The 15,950-nt window shown below is 54.7% G+C and overlaps 1 protein-coding gene across 14 annotated transcripts in view; it reads right to left on the reverse strand.

Moving 5' to 3' along the window:
* EBF1 (EBF transcription factor 1) overlaps positions 1-13,555 on the reverse strand; it is a 287,079-nt gene extending 273,524 nt beyond the window's left edge. For 6 of the 14 annotated variants that reach the window (XM_063349003.1, XM_063349002.1, XM_063349008.1 and 3 more), the window contains exons 1-4: positions 8,844-9,497; positions 7,307-7,463; positions 6,933-6,996; positions 6,600-6,655 (exon numbers count right to left, since the gene is read on the reverse strand). In XM_063349003.1, the coding sequence (XP_063205073.1) occupies positions 6,600-6,655; positions 6,933-6,996; positions 7,307-7,463; positions 8,844-8,977 (411 nt within the window). In that variant the 5' untranslated portion in view covers positions 8,978-9,497. Of the gene's footprint in view, positions 1-6,599; positions 6,656-6,932; positions 6,997-7,306; positions 7,464-7,770; positions 7,930-8,843; positions 9,500-13,536 lie in introns of those variants that run through there. The other 8 variants (XM_063349004.1, XM_063349009.1, XM_063348997.1 and 5 more) reach the window with 4 other exon arrangements.
* Between the last annotated feature and the right edge of the window lie 2,395 nt (positions 13,556-15,950).

Here is a 15,950-nt window from a genome sequence, read left to right on the forward strand (position 1 = left end):
TGCTCCTGCAGGAATTTCTAGGAAGCTCCAGGCAGCGGGAGGAATTGCCGAGTTCGTTTCCGAGCACCTCGTGCCCGACGCCCATCCCCGTGTCCCCGTTTGCTTGTGCCAACGGGCGTGCGAAGCGCCCGCCGCGAACTTCCATGACGGGCTGCCCGAGAGCGCTGCAGATACTCTCTCCCCTCTTGCGAGCGGCGCTGCCCTACAGCATTAATTCTACAATTAGTTTCAAAAAGGAAACAGGAACTGCTAAAGTTTCAGATCGTTATAGCTGCCAGAAGTATTTTCACAGGAAGGGTCCGCAACGTTACTGCTGTGAAAATTTTTAACTGTAAGATTTGAAAAAGCTACTCCTTTAACAAGTCTATCTTAATTTTTCTGTTTTCGTTATTGTTTTTTAAAGTTCGGGCTTTAAAACAGGGTGTTTGCGGCAGGATTCCTCATCGCACTAACGTCGTCGTGATTTTGTCAAATAGGGATCACATTAATGAGAGATAAAGTGAAAGTTACAGCGCATAAACTTAGACCACAGCAGAGCTAAAAATAAGCCTGCAAATACACACCAGGGTTGCACAACAAAACACCAGCAAAGGAAATGCAAAATTATAGACTTTGGGGTTTTTTTTCTTTTTGTTTACTTCGTGTCGTTTTAACTCGGTGCATTTCATGAGCATTTCAAAATAGTCTTTTTTTTTTTTTTCCCCTCCTGAACAACTTCAATATTTCCCCACAAAATTCATCTTCCATTTTGTAAGCCATTACTCACCCAAGTAACCTTTCTACGAGAAGTCCCAGTGAGTAACGATCACTCATGCACAAACGGATTTCAAAATCAGGCCCCGAAAAATTAGTGTCAAAATATAAGACTTCCTCGCTTGCAATTAAATAAAGCCGCATAAAAAGTTAAATTAAATGCAATTCACTGCTTGCCAGCAAATAAAAAATTACTAAATTGAGCACATCGCAGTCATTTCTAGAGGACAAGTGCGTCCAGCAATTCGCCTAAACTTTTCAGTGACGGAGTTCATTAAAAAAAAAAAATAATAAAATAAAATAAAATAAAATAAAATAAAATAAAAGGGAGGGGGGGTAATATAAAAGTCAAGACCACAGTTAGTTCCCATTTAATCCACTTTTTCCCCGGTAAAGACGGCAGGATGAAGCAGTAAAATAGTTGACGAGTAAGTTGGAAAAAACATAGAGCCAGATTTTGTCCTTAGCTATTCCTGAATAAATCCAGATTTGTGCTGGTACAACCCAGGGCAGAACCGTCCCATGGTGTCAGTTTGCCAGTCAAGCAATCCTGAACTGGACGAAAAACAACCTTGAAGGAATGAGATCACGGTCATTATATTATTCGGTTGTGTCATGGCCTTGATTTTAAAAGAGCAAGAGAAGGAGAGAAATCACCAACACGCATCTAAATCCACTCCCTTTCAGACTCCTCATCTGTTTCACAAAACAAACTATCTATCTCCTCTAGTGAAATAAAGGAGAAAGAAAAACCTCATTAAAACGAGGGTCTTTTCAAAAACAGAACTAAAATGATTTGTAATGACGTATACAGCCATACACACAGAGAGAAAATAAAACCCTGGCCCCACCGAATTCAATAGGAGCTTTGCAATTGACTTCAGATGGGCCAGAATTTCACCCAGGGAGGATTAGGCTTGTATCCGCTATATAGCCACGCAGAAAATACTGTGAATTACATTTATTTGGCTGCAGATCCTTAACCCTTCATTACCCGAGTTTTTACCCCTTCCCCAGGCAAAATTTCGACTCATCCCAGCGAGGTTTATCCCGGACAAGTAGCGCAGCGCCGGGTCCCGGGGCGAGGACGGGTAGTTCTTGCTGTCCCTCTCTGTGCACAATTCAGCAGCATCTAATTATTTTATCCGGCCTCCCCTCTGCCTTTGATACACAGCCTGCGTATCGACGTATTCGCACAAATTAAATAAATTTATCTCTCCTAATATGTTCATTTTTAATGGTTTTCAAACATTCACATGGAAACAGCTCTAGCGTAAATATCCCAGAACAAATGGCTGTATATTATACAGGAGGGAGCAGTTGGGCTGCCAGACTGGGAATGCACCAGGCCATCTGGCTCAGGCAGTCTCTCCAAAATCCTCAGCTTTGTTTTCACCCTCAGACTCCAAACAACACATTTTCCACTGTGATGAGTTTACATTTTCCCAAACACAGGTCCTGATCATGCATGCAAATTCCAAACTTCTCCATTCCTCTCTGTACAAGAAAATTAAAATCACCTGCGCTTCTGACATCTCACCAAAGGCACAAGAAAGCTGCTAAAATCTGGCGCAATGTAAACTTTCCCCGTCACAGGGGTTAGGTTTTGTTTTATGTTTGTGTGAAATTTCTCCAAGTCTGCTGAGGCTCCTCTGAACTTATTGATAACATTATTTTTTTTTTTCCCCATGCGCGGAGCTGCCAGAGAAGGGCCGCGCTGCGCACAGAATAGAGGGCTGATCAAATATCTGCAGACATCAGAGGATGATAGAGAAGTCAACAGAAAAACCATTTGCATCCGAGTTAAGGGACTGGGGGGGCGCAAAACATAAACAGTCTAAGTCTGAAGGAAGGATTTTTGACTCATGAGGACTCTCAGCAACAGACAATAGCTATCGTGCTAAACTTATGATTTTGAAGATGCCTGAGCCATATTAGCATCGGTTATGTCTTATGGATGAGAACGGCTGAAGGAGAAATGGGTGGGGAACAAGTATTTCAGATTTATTTCCTCCATCTTTCCTAATAATGAAATATCTCAACTTTATGAAAATACCGCTGAAGAAATAGAAGGCATCTCTTCTCCGTAAATATATTAAAATCCTTAGACTTGCCTAAAAACTCCGGTTTCATTAGAGCAGGCATCTTTCACGTTTTGCAGGCAATCTCAAAATGCATCATTGTTAGAGCCAGACCTACTGCGGGAGGAGCTGCTGCTTTACGGAAAGCAACAGCTATAAAGTTTGGGATCCTACAGGGTTTTGAACGCATTAGGAATGTGATCCCGGCATAAAATGAGGTGCCAAGATAACATAAAAGAAAATTTAATTAAGCCAGTATTGACGCCGAACGTTGCTACCCTGACTGAAAAGAACTTCCCCACAACATGAACGATTTGCGCGTAGTATTTACAATTTATAGATGACAGGGGCACATTTGGGGAACACAGTGAGACCCCTCAAAGACGTGCAATTCCCACCTTAGCCAACGCTTCTCCGGGGCCACCACCAAAGGCCAAGCACGTTATCCTGAACATCACTCAAAAAGATGCCCTTGGAGACCAATCCTGCCTGGGTTTCCCATTCGGAAGTCCCACAGCCCAGACTACCAAGGAGCGCGCGTGCCCCACGTTTTGGGGCAGCGCCTGCATACAGTTCACACCGACGCCCCAGGGCTGCCCTGGGAGGGAGTTTGCAAGAAAATTCGCGGTTGCTTCCAGGTAACGCCACCCTCCAGCCCCGCTTCCCATAGTGCACCACAGCTGATGCAGGACGTACAGACGCGCACGGGAGACGGAGATCCCCCTGTTCCACCCGTGACAGGAGCCCTGCCATGAGTTTCTTAGCTGGGCACAGCCCCACGAACAAACCACCGGCTTATTCAGATCAGGAACTCCATAGGAGCAGGAATATCTACTATTTGTTACACACACCGCGTCCAGCCCAGCGAAGCCCTGCCTGTCTACCTGCTGATACAACGCGTGCCGCTGATGGGACGTTTACGTTAAATCTATGAGTAGCAATCCTATACGCAGGAATCTAGGTCTGATTTGCAGAACGGACTTTATTTTCTCTTACCTAGCTTAATAGTCTGCAGCTGTACAAAACCTTGCCATTTATAACTGTGAGACAAAGAGAATACATTTAAAACTGATCTGCACGTATATTTTTTTTTAAAAATAATTACTTAATGTAAGGAAAGAGCCACAGATACTTCCCCGTATGATCTGGGGAACCTAACTCATTCAAGCTTTGCTTCTGTGGGATTTTTAATTTGCCACCAGAAACCTCAGAGTAGCCGTAATTCCAGCCTGGGAATTCACAATTATTGAGTGTGTGAATGTGCGCGTGTGAGGACCGAGGAGCTCCTTGCCAGCAGGAACATGTACGCTTCTGCAACAGTTTCATTTAAAAGTAATCATTTCATTATCCAATTTGTTCTGAGCGTCATGCATTAAAATACTACACCTTCAAGTAGACTGACAATATATATTTAACTTTCATTAAAAATTAAAGAATTTTCAGACAGTCTTTGCAATATTTAATTACAGTTTGATGATTTGAAAGTTACTTGAGAATCTTCTATATAATTCACTGTCGTAAAATATAAATGATATATTCAACATTTGGGTGAGCTTCTGTCATGTGTTATACTTCGCTTCCTAATAAGCATTCAGTAACCGAAGCGATCGCAACTCTGAAATAATTACGCTTTAAAAAAAAAAAAAAAAAAAAAAAAAAAAGAAAGAATTAAAAAGAAGAAGAGGGAGAATTTAGCCCCTGGTCCCCAAAAAAATTCAGAGCGGCACATGCCACAGTTTTGACATGACAATGCCCTATTTTTCATAAGCGATTATGGTCATGCCTAAAGAAATTACATTCATGAAATTAATACGTAAGCAAACATGTTTGCGTCTAAAACAGCCTTTCGCTCCCTGTTTTCTAATCTGAGTTCCGAGAGCTTTTGTTCTAAATCCTCGCTTCTCAGCTCCATCGCACTTTCCCCAAAATCTGTAATTTGCACTAACTTTGTTTTTGTAAGACTTCCTGAAATCAAGACAGATTTCTTCTGTGGGGTTTTTTTTTTCCTTCATTGTGAATGTGCTTTAAAGCTACACGGTAGGTTTTACAAATAAACTGTATCTCGGGGGTTTTTTCCCCCCTTTCTCTCCAAAGACCCTCTGATGACTTGATAATAATGAGAGACCAAGAGGTCAAACAGTGCCTTAGGATGAACTCTTCATATGCAAGATGCCTTTGTTAAGAAAATTATTTTGAATCCGCTGCTCTACATGAGTTCAGGGCTCTGTTTTCAACAGGATTATGAACAAGAGGCTTTTGCATTTCCGTAATGAGAGGAAAGCTATTTAAAGGTAATATTTATTGATAGTCTCTCTCATACGGTCTACGGTGAAATACATAAGCTCCAAAAAGACTAAAAAGAGTTCACCTATCAGGAAGATTTTGTTACTTTTAACACAAACTAACCATTTTGTCCCTGAAAAACAAGGAATGACAGCAAATGCTTTCCAAGATTTGTTAAGAAAGCTATGTTGCTGCTGTCTTAATTCCTACAGGGAATGGGGTCTGTTTGGAAGTGTATAGTTTAACAGAGTTCAGATGCATTGTGGATTCCCTAGTAAAATTCATCCAAGTTCCTTTTTACTTTTTTTACTTTTCCTTTTTTTTTTTTTTTTTTGTGTTGAAAGGCAGTCTTCAATAGCAGGAAAAGATGTTTTGGGACCATCAAAGAGAGTTTTCTAAAACAAACTCAGCCCTTAGAGCTTTATGTTTTGCTGTAGAAAAGAAACCCAAATACAAGCCAAGAGTTTTTTCCCTACAGACAACATACAGGGACTGACTTTTCCTATCGGTGCAAAAAAAAAGCTTAATGTTTTTCCTAAATAAAATGTAAGAATTTTTTTTAACAAGTAAAACAGATTAGGAGGGAAAAAACAAATCTTCAGGATAAAAAGCCTTAAAAGCTACCGCAACTATTTAAAAGAAACGTATTGTAAGAGAAAAACATTCTGACAGGAGCAGAATAAAAAGCTAGAGTAGCATTTCTTTTAAAAAAAAGAATCGATTTGTTCGGATAGTCCCTTTGCAAAAACACTGTTTTCGTACGGGAAAGTATTTTTTACAGGTAGGCACGCGCGTTCTGGCTCTGTTTGGAAGCCAAAGAGCAGGCTTAAAATTAGGGTTAATCCACTGGCAAGGTCTGCTGCCCTACAGCCCTCCCCGAAGCCCGACGCCGAGCTCGCCGCTCCCCGCGCCGCGTTTCGGGGGGCTATCGCGACACGCAGACGTGTCGCGATGTGACCGCTCCTCCGTTCACCCACGGACCCGGCGGCAGCGCGAACAACGGACGGACAAACGCGGCCCCCGCGCCCGAGCAGCGGCTTGCGCTGGCGGCGTTTGGTGGGCTGGGGGCGGCCGGAGGTTAATTCTTATTAATTAAGCGGCAAAACCGGCCCTAGGACGGCGCGGGGGGGTCGCCTGTATTTTTCGGAGCTCCCAAGCCCAGCGGCGGGCACGGTCCCGCGGGGACCCTCCGCGCCGCCCCGCCGCCGGGGTCGGTCCCCGCGGTTCGGCCCTGCAGCCCCCGCCGCTGCGCGGGTGCGGAGCGGGGAGCGCGGCCGTGCCCCCCCTCCCCCGCCCCGGGAGGCGGCAGCCCCTTCCCCGCCGCCGGGGCAGAGCCGCTGCGCTTGGTGGCGGCGGGGGCGGGTTTCGCCTCCGCGGGCCGCCCCGCCGCGCTCCCGGGGGCCGCCCCGACGGCTGCCGCCCCCCCCCCCCCCCAAAACACACCCCCCCACACCTCCTCCGCGGGCGTCCCGCAGCCCTTACCTGCTTGGTCATGGAGTCGATGAGTCGGACGTAGAAATCCTGCTCCGTCCTGATCCCTGAAACAAGGCAGAGGGGTGAGGAGCGGGGCCGGCCGGCGGCAGCGCGCCGGGGCTCGCCCGAGGGCTCGGGCCCGCAGGGGCCACCCGTCTCCCAGCAGCGCTGGCCGCGGCCGGGCTGCGCCCAGGCACCGAGCGCAGGGATGCGCGGAGCGGAGGGGAACCGGGTCAGCGGCTCCCCGGCCTCTGGTGGGCTTTCCAGCCGAGGAGGCGGCGGGAGGGCGACCGGCGGCGGCGGGGGGTGGCGGGGCTGACACCGGGGGCTCCCAGCCCTTACCATTGCTGTAGAGCAGCTGCAGGCGGTAGTGGATCCCGTTGTTGGTCTTTTCGCTGTTGGCTTCCTGAAGTCCAAGAGGACACGGGAGGCCGGAGGAAAAAAGAAAATAAAACATATGAAGTTTCTCCATCACTCGCACGCCGGCTGCCCCCAGGGCTGGACGGGGCAGCTCTCAGCCCCCTCCTCTGCCCCAGGAGCAGCGAGGGACCAGGGGTAGACCCCCTCCCCGGCTGCCCCCCGGGCCGCGGCAGAGCGAGACGCCCGGGAGGCGGCGGTGGCTCCTGGGACGAGCCGGTGCCGCGGCCCCGGGGGGAGCGGAGCTGGGAGGGCCCGGGAGAAGCGGCCGAGTCCCCGCGGGGCGCCGGGCTACTCACCTTCTCCTTCTCCACGAAGCCCACGAAGGCGGTGCGCTCGATCTCCACGGGCTGCCCCTGCCGGTCGTACAGAGCCAGGACGAAGTGGAAAAAGTTGGACTTCCTCAGGTTGGAGGGAGGCTGCTTCTCGAAGTGAGCCCGGGCCAGACCCACTCCGCTGGGACCAGAAAGACGCGGGTTAGCGGCAGCCCCGACGACGCGGCCTCACGCCGCCCTTTCCCCCCCCCCACCCCCCAACCCCCCCAGCCGGCTCCCGGGGCCGTGTCTTCCCCCGCCGGGACCCGGCTGGGCTCCCCCGGGGATGCGCATCCCCCGAGTCGCCCCGGGGCTCTTCCCTTCGGGCCAGGCGTGATCGAGCGCGGCCCCGTCGAAACCCCGCAGAGCCGGGAGCACCGCACAGACCCGACCCCATCCCTGCGGCGAGACCGAAGCACCAAGCGACACCCCCCCTCCCCGGCACCCACCAACCCTCCCCGCGGGCCGCGGCCGCTCGCAGCCGGCCCTGCATGGCGGAGAAACCGCGCTCAGCCCCGCCGGCGCGTTGCCCCGCGGAGCGGCATCGGTCCTGCCACTTCTCAAACTCGGCTGGAAGCTGTCACCCCAGCGCTCATGTGCCTTATCTTTCAGTTTCAGTCCTGCCAGCCTTTCCTCCCCTCGCCGGAGTGGTGGGTAAACACCGCGACGGCAGCCCAGGAGACAACTTGAAATATTTCAGGGTTGTCCCTGCAGAAACTTTCCCTTCCTTAGAGGGCTCCAAAGGGAGGGGTGCGGGGCGAGGTGGGAGACACCGGGATATGTCAACATTAAACTTCTTAGCTGATGCCGGCTCCAGGGCTCAGGCTGCGAATCCGGCATCAGTTATTTTGGGTTTCTTTTTTCGCGGGGAAGAGGATGGGGAGAAGGAGAAGTAAGAGAGAAAGCGAGGCTGCGCGCAGCTTCGCCGAAATACACCTCCTATTTGAAGGGATTTCTTTTTTAAAAAAAATCTAAGATAAGTGGCAGTGGTTTTACAGAGGGGTTTCGAATTAAATTTCTCCTCGAGAAAGCTTTGCAAAACCCCCTGCTTATCGGAGGAGAAGAAGGGAGGCTGCTGATCCTGACAAGGATAAGAAAGCGAGGTAGAGAAATATATTTTGGATACATCCGTGCACAACTCGCTGCTTATCGGAGGAGGAAAGTGTCATTTGGAGATCTTAAGACTAAATCAGCAGCAAACATAGTTTTGAAAAGTCCTTCCTCTGCGCGAACACAAGGGGCTAGAGAGATTAAAACCCACCTATTCCTACCTAGCGAAACTCGCCGCTTTCTTGATTATTATTATTATTGTTGTTTAATAAAAAAAAATCATTTCTACGGGACAAGAGGAATAAATATTTAACTGGCGACATCTACGCGAAACTCACTGCTGTTAGCAGAGCTTCAGAGCCGGCATTTTTGTTGGCGCAGGGGGAAAAGGCGCTGCCCGCGGGGAGCAGCGCTGCAGGCGGCGTGTGCGCCCCGGGGCGCGGAGCGGGGCGCGGGCGCGGAGCCTGCCTACCTCTGAGCGGCCGTGCTGGCGTCCAGGACGCCGGCTCCCTGCATCCACGTCCGCACCGCGTTCATCCCCGCGCCGAGGGGCTCTTCCTTCATGCTGCTCCCACTCCGCTGGATGCTTTCCTGAATCCCAAACATGAATCAGAAACAACAGCGCAAATCTTCCTTCTTTACTCAAAAAAAAAAAAAAAAAAAAGTGATAAAATCACCAGGAGGACTGTTATATATGGGTTTTTTTTCCTCTCTTTCTCTCTTTTTTCTTTCTCTCTGCAGCTGATCTCTGGAATCAAAGCAAGTCAGAGAAAGCAAACACAGGCACGCACATTTAAAAAAAAAAATCCAGAGGCAATCAGAGCCCGGTTTTGTCGCTGCTGTTTGCTGCGTGTGCAGTTTGTTTGGGTGCTTGGAGGGGCTGGCGGGGTGCTGGGGGCTGGTCGCAGCGCTCGCAAGCCGGAGGAGTACTTGAAGTCCCTTTTGTATGAAGACACCCCTCGGATGGCAGCAGACAAAAAAAAAAAAAAAAAAAAGAAAAAAAAAGAAAAAATCTCAGATGGCAGTTTAAGAAACAATAGGACGAACGGGAGCTGCGGCAGGCTCTGCTACATCAAGTGTCATTTTCCAGTGACAAGAGAGGCAAGTTTCCCCCCCCCTTTTCCCCCCCTCTCTCTTTTCTTTCTTTCTTTTCTCCCTCTTTCTTCTCTCCTCTCCCAGCCGAAGCGCTCTCTCCTCCCTCCTTCAGCCGCGCAGGAAGCGAGTTGCCGGAGCCGGGCGCACGCCGGGAAGGGAGCGAGAGGGGCGCACCCGCGGCGGCGGTGCGGATGGACGGACGGACGGACGGAGGGAGACCCTGGGGCTCCCGGTGCCCGCGCCCCCTCCCTCTCCCGCAGCGCCGGGGCAGACTCGCCGTCTCTCCCTATGGGAGCCACTTTGACTGTCCCCGCCGCCGAACACGAGCCCCGCAGCCCCGGCGGGCGGGGGGCGGGGCCTTCGCCGCCACGCCCCCCTCATTTGCATCGCGTCACCGCTCCCCCCCGCCCTCCGCACACACACAGCCCCGCCCCCGCGGCGCCGCCGCAGCCAATGGCAACCCGCGAGTGGCCGCCGCGGGGGCGAGGCCACGCCCCCCTCGTTAGCATAGCCCCGCCCAGGCGCCCCGGCCGGCCCGGGGGAAAGTTGCCCCGAAGCCCCCCCCCGGGGTGGGGATGGGGGGGGTACGGGGGGGGCGTTAATACAGACACGATCGCGCCTTTGTTCATCAACGAGGCGGCGGCGCCGCTCGCCCGGGCTGCCCCCCGCCAGGTACACGCGTGGGGACAACCGGGGGGGGGGGCACGGACCCCCTTCCCCCGGAGGGGCGCCCCGCAGCGGCCCCCCCCTCCCTCCCGCACAGCCATAGCCGGCGGGGACAAGCGGCAGCGCTAATTACGAGGGTGGCCGAGCCCTCCCCACTCCCCCGGGGCCAGGCTGCCGCCCCCCAGCCCGGCTGCCCGAAGGGAGGGAGAGGAGGCCGCCCGCAGCGGGGTTGTCCCCGCAGCAAACGCCGCTGGAAACGCGCCTGGGGCCGGACCTGCCCCGCGTTCCTCCAACTTCCCCGCTGCACATCCCCAAAGCCCCGCCGAACCCCCACCGCTCGCCCCGGTTCCTGCCCCGTCCCCGGGCAGCGGTACGCTGCTTTGCGGCAAAAGCACGCGATTTCCGAACGGGACAGTTCATGGAGAAAGTCCGATATTTTTTTTCTAGGAAGTCAATTATTTTTTTTTTTTCCTAAGGAAAAATAATAATAAAACCGATTCCTGCCCTCGCTGGGGAAGCGCGGGGCTGGCTGCGCGGCGGCGGAGCGGGCGCAGTGTCCGCACCTCCCCGCGGGCTCCCCGACCCGCCGCTCTCCCGGCATCAACCCCCATCCTTTCCCCCGCGCAAGTCGCTGCGCTGCCGCGCCCCCACCCCGCACTGCGCCCCGGGCTTTTGCCGTCTGCCTGGGTGACACCTCCCCAAACACAGCCTTGCACATAAAACAAAACCCGGCGGTGCACCCCGGCAAGCCGGGCTACTCGCCCTCCCCAGGGCGATGTCACGCCGCGGAGGCTCGAGGGGGACACCCCCTGACCCCGGTTAACCTCTGAAGCGTCCGAGGTATCTCTGAATTGCTCCCGTGCCCCTCCCTCCCCCACCGCGAGGTGCGGAAGGTGCTGCCCCGGGAGCGGCGGGGGACGGCGGGGCGGGCGGCTGCTCCCGCAGCTCCTGTCCGCCCCTTCCAGGGGCTGCGCGGAGCCCCGCGGGGGGCAGCGGAGCCCACCGGGCCGTGCCGAGCCGGCAAACACCCCATCCGGAGCACAGAGAAGGGCCCCGGAGCTGGCCCGGAGAACAGGCATCCCAGGTAGGACACGCTGTAGGCAGCGGTACACGGCTCCACAGGCAGCCTAAGGCTGTCCGACAACTCTACAGGACCCTCTTCCAGCCACCTGTACATCACTTTGTGAGCAACGGCCGCCTGAGCACCCAGCTAAACCACGGCTAGAGAGCTCTGCCTCACAAGCAGGCGCACAGCCCGCTGCCAGCACCGAGAATCTGCGCCCGATCCTTGGCTTTAGGCAAGTCCACACAGAAAACACCCGCAGCCAAAGTATGCTGCGTTCCCACATAGGAACACAGTTACAGAGAGCAAGTTTTCACATTCCCTGCAGGTGATATTTGAATCTTCACATAATCCTACTGTGTCATATCTCGGGGATAGATGGAAGAACACAGACACGCAGCCACACATGAATATTTACACCATAGGTATTGCATAGGAGTAGTTTGGCCCCTGCAGTGCTCTGCCTTATTGGTCTTCTTCAGGCTGCTGCCGGATCGCTTGTATCATATCCAGCCTAAATGCCTCCATGGTGAGATACATTTTGCAATTAAAAGCTATTTGCACCTGCACTGATCACTCCTTTCCCAGGGCAAGGATCTGCCCAGGGAGGAATAATGCATTTGAATCAATACACCGAGCAGTTGGCAGATTTTGCCCTTCAAATCTGTTCAGGGGATCAGGGGACCGTTTCCATGCCTTTTCCTGGATGCTGAAGGGAACAGCATCCCAGCAGCAGTCTGAGGGCACCTCCACCGGGCGGGGACAGCCAGCCACGACAATAAAAGTGACAAGTTCTCCACTGCGTTCCCCCTTGCACATACACACCCGCGCCCCTGTGCCCAACACACGGGCAAGCTCCTGGGGGCTCCTGTGAGGGCTGGGGGAGATAAGTCCCACCTGGGGCTCGCGGGTTGTCTCAAAGCCACTGGCTAATCGCAGCAAGGACGAAAGAGTTAAACACTGGCTCGACCCCCACAGGAGGAGTGTGAAAGAAAAGCAGAAAAGAAAAGCAGAGCTGAAACAAGGAGGGGGTGAGAAAGTCAGGACTTTGGGAAAAGAGAGAGGGGAAAAGAAAAAAAAAAAAAAAAAAGAGCTGGCGGCAGGCGAGGAGACTTGTGTGATCCATCCAGCCTGCAGAGGCCAACTGTAGCGTACCGGGGCTTTTATTTTAAAGAATTCCCAGTTGCCTTTAGCACTCACTTTCTCCACACCACCTGGGTCTGGTCTCTGGACCAACGCCACCGCACTCCGCCGACTGCCGCTCCTGCACGCCTACCGCCGGGTATGAGGCCGGAGCGTATTCATGCGGAGAGCTGGGTTTGTCCTTTCCCCAGCGCCGCAAACGGAGCTGGAGGACACTCCGCCGCCTGCCACGGGGGAGTCCGCGGTGGGCCGGCTGGGACTCGGCGCTTAAAGGCTTTGCTGCAGAGGGAAACGCGGGCACATTGGAGCGAGGCTTCCCCGCCAGCCCGAGTGAAATGCTCTCAACGTACAATGCAGAATAAAACACACGCAGACTTGCAGGCTGTGATTTACTCCCAGGGGTGAGTAAACGCGTCGCTCCCAAAGCGAGCGAGAGCCGCACGGCTGAGCCGTGGATTGCACCCCGCGTAACGCGAACCCATAAGCTGCAACTTTGCAGCGTGGGCAAGGGCAGCTCACAAACAGGGCCGGGACATGGTCTCAGTGTCCCTGGTCACGACAGATATGAGGGATGGGGCAATGCCGGGATCCAAATGTCAGCGGATGGGAAAGGAGGAAGAAAGGGCTGGCCCTGGCTTACTCATCCTATACAGGAGAAAACAGGGCTCCCGGGGAACGAGTTTTGAGGTCTTTGAACAAGGGGGGCATGGAAGGACTCCTGAGGACCAACACACACTCTATGAGGCTGGAGACTGAGGTCCCGGAGCGCAGGACTCTCCTGGTGGGGAAAGGCCTCTCCCCTTCCCTGAGGCGGTGTCCAAATGGGCCCAAGGCCCCTCTCGCCTCTGACCTGGAGTTTATCCAGGACAACTCCCTCCTCCTGCCTCCAGTCCCCGCTCACTCTGCCCCGGGGCTCCCGGCACAGGGGGGGACGGTCAGGCCCCGCTTCCCTCCGCCCAGACCCCAAGGGAGGGAAGAAGTGATTGGAAATGGGAATTTTTGAGAGAAAAGCCTTCTGCTCCCTCCTCCCTGACCTTTGCAGCTGGACGAGGCACCCCCAAAGGGACCGTGCTCCTTCCTGCCCTTCTTGGGAGAAAGCAGATGAACACCGGACCCATGCCGATGGGGGGAAAGGGAAAAGCAGCCTCTCCTCTCAAGGTGGGACTGAAAGCAGAGCACTTGGAGTCTGAGCACGTACCTGCGCTTTCTGCTGATGCAGAGGTGGAAGGGGCTTGAGGGTTTGGGAACGGTTCACTCGTATCCTCCCCAGCAAAGACGCTTTTCATGAATATTGTCCTCACAGCCAACAGGCTCCTGTTTCGATCCAAAGACTCTCCATCCACAGATCAATCCAATGCCCGCCCCGGCAGGTGATGACACAGTTCGGCTACTTGGGGTGTTTTATTCCTCCTACCTGGCTTGCTCCTGGGGAGAAGGAGAAGAGGAGAAAAAGGCTCAGGGGACTGAGAATCGGGATACGATGCTGTGCTTGCCCTGTTCAGGAGGAAGAAGCCCAGTTGCCTCTGGGACCAGAGAGAAGGGTCTGCCCCCTGCACGGTGATGACAGGACCCCACTTTTACCCTAGCTGCCATGCAGCAGCAGCAGTCGACCTAGACGGAAATGTTTCATCCAGGAGCTTTCATCCTCCTGCCCCCCCATCCCTTGAGGGCTGGGGACCCCTGGGTTACCCCCTCCCAGGATGACATGATGGGGGGCTCCCCCCTGGGCAGGGGGAGGCCGCCGGCCCTGGGGCAACGTTAACCCCTGCGGGTCGGGAGCAGCGGGGCATTGAGGGAAGCATTTGCCCGCCTGGCCTGCGAGGTGGGGGGTGGAAGGTGGAGACCTGTGCGGGGGGGAAGGGGGTGTGCAGGGCCCCGGGGCAGGGGGGGCTGTCAGGCAGCAGCGAGAGCCCGGCGGAGCGGACCCTCCCCCGGGGACTCATCGGGAGGAGAAGGTTGGAACGGGAGGGATACGAGGCGCATCCCTTCGAGCTCACCCCGTTACCGCCCGGGGCAGGAGCCGCCCCCCCCCCCCCCCACCCCGCAACTCCTGGAGGGTGGGGGGCGAGCAGCGCTGTGGAATCACGTCGGGGCGAGCCCCGCACGGGGCCGCACGGCGGGGGAGAGGGGAGGGCTCCCCCGCTCTGCTCTCACGGGCCGGGGGGGGGGGAAGTAAGGCCAGCCCCCCCCCCCCCCCCCCGCCTCCGCGGTGGAGCCGATCGCCCCCGGGGCCGCCGCGGGGGAGGGGGGGCGGGGCCGGGGGCCGCCGCGCCGCGTGGCCACGGCGCCACCTGGCGGCCGCGCGGGGGAACGGCACCCGCCGGCGCCGCCGCTGCATGGCGGGGGGTAGGGATCCCCGTGGGGAGGGGGACACGGGGGACGGACGGGCGACAGGTCCCACGGCCCCCCCTCGACGCCCTTCTGTCCCACGGGGCTCCCCGGGGGATGCGCGTCCCCAAAGTGACAGTGCAGAGGCACCCGGCCGGGCGCCGGGGGGCTGGTTGGGGCACCCCGAACACTCGTGGGTGCCACCGTCCTTCGTGGGGGGGGGGGGGGGGGGCGCGGTGTCCTGCCCAGCCGTGAATTGGGCCGTGGGAGCGTCGCTGCTGCCCCGGCTGCCGCTGGACCCCAGCGCTGCCCGGGCCCGGGGCCTGTCGGCCACAGGGACCCCAGGGCTCTGTCCCCTCCTGCCACCCTCCCTGTGCCAAGGCCTCCCGCCGCCCCCCTGGCAGCCCCGCTCACGCCAAAAAGGGCGAAGTGTCCCTGCAAAGGGCACGCACCCTCCGCTCCCACGGAAATCTCTTTGACCAGTGCATCCGTGGAAATGGGCCCGCGCTGTAGACGGCTGCGGATTTCCATTCCCGGCAGCGCTCGCAATAGATTTAAGGCTAGCTTGAAGTTAATTTGTTTATTCTGGCAGCCGCTGGACAGATTACGGTTATTTTATCACACAAAATCTTGCGATGATTTTTACATTGTCAGTTCGGCAAAGCATGTAAACACACAATCAACTGCTGTTGGCTTCAGGGAGATGTAAATACACGTCTCCCGTCTAAGAGGGAAGGGAGAAACCCAGAGGCATGCACTCCCTCCCCCTGAGAGCAGGAGTTTAAGCAGATTACATAGAATAGATTTAAACATCTACTAAATTTGTCACACGCTTTGCTGAATCAAGCCTGACTATTATCGGAAGTATTTTAGTGACTCAGGAATCTGTATCTCCTTTTAAACACTTAGACAAACTCCGAGGACTTTGCAGCTTGGGATTTCAGCTTTAAAGGTGCACGAGCTCTTTCGAAGGGCATACTCCAAAATCTCAGGCTCCTTCAAACAGGGGAGTGGTAAGAGAGACACAAAACACTTGCCGACCCGGCGAGTGAAGCTCTCTATGTCCAGGACCTGATTGCTCAGGATTTGGCTGCCCTTTTCGCGCTGACCATTTTGAAACCGATTTTCTCCGGCATTCGTGTTAACATCAGAAAGCTTTATGATTTCAGTGGAAGCCGAATTAAGTTCATCATCTGGGCTCAGACATTTTGCCCGGAGCTGTAGGCACACCATTGACAAGTGAGACTTTGCCAGAACAGCCTAGAAGTGCCCTGGTTGCAATTA

This window comes from Chroicocephalus ridibundus, chromosome 11 (genome assembly GCF_963924245.1).
Source record: "Chroicocephalus ridibundus chromosome 11, bChrRid1.1, whole genome shotgun sequence".
Lineage (NCBI taxonomy): Eukaryota > Metazoa > Chordata > Aves > Charadriiformes > Laridae > Chroicocephalus > Chroicocephalus ridibundus.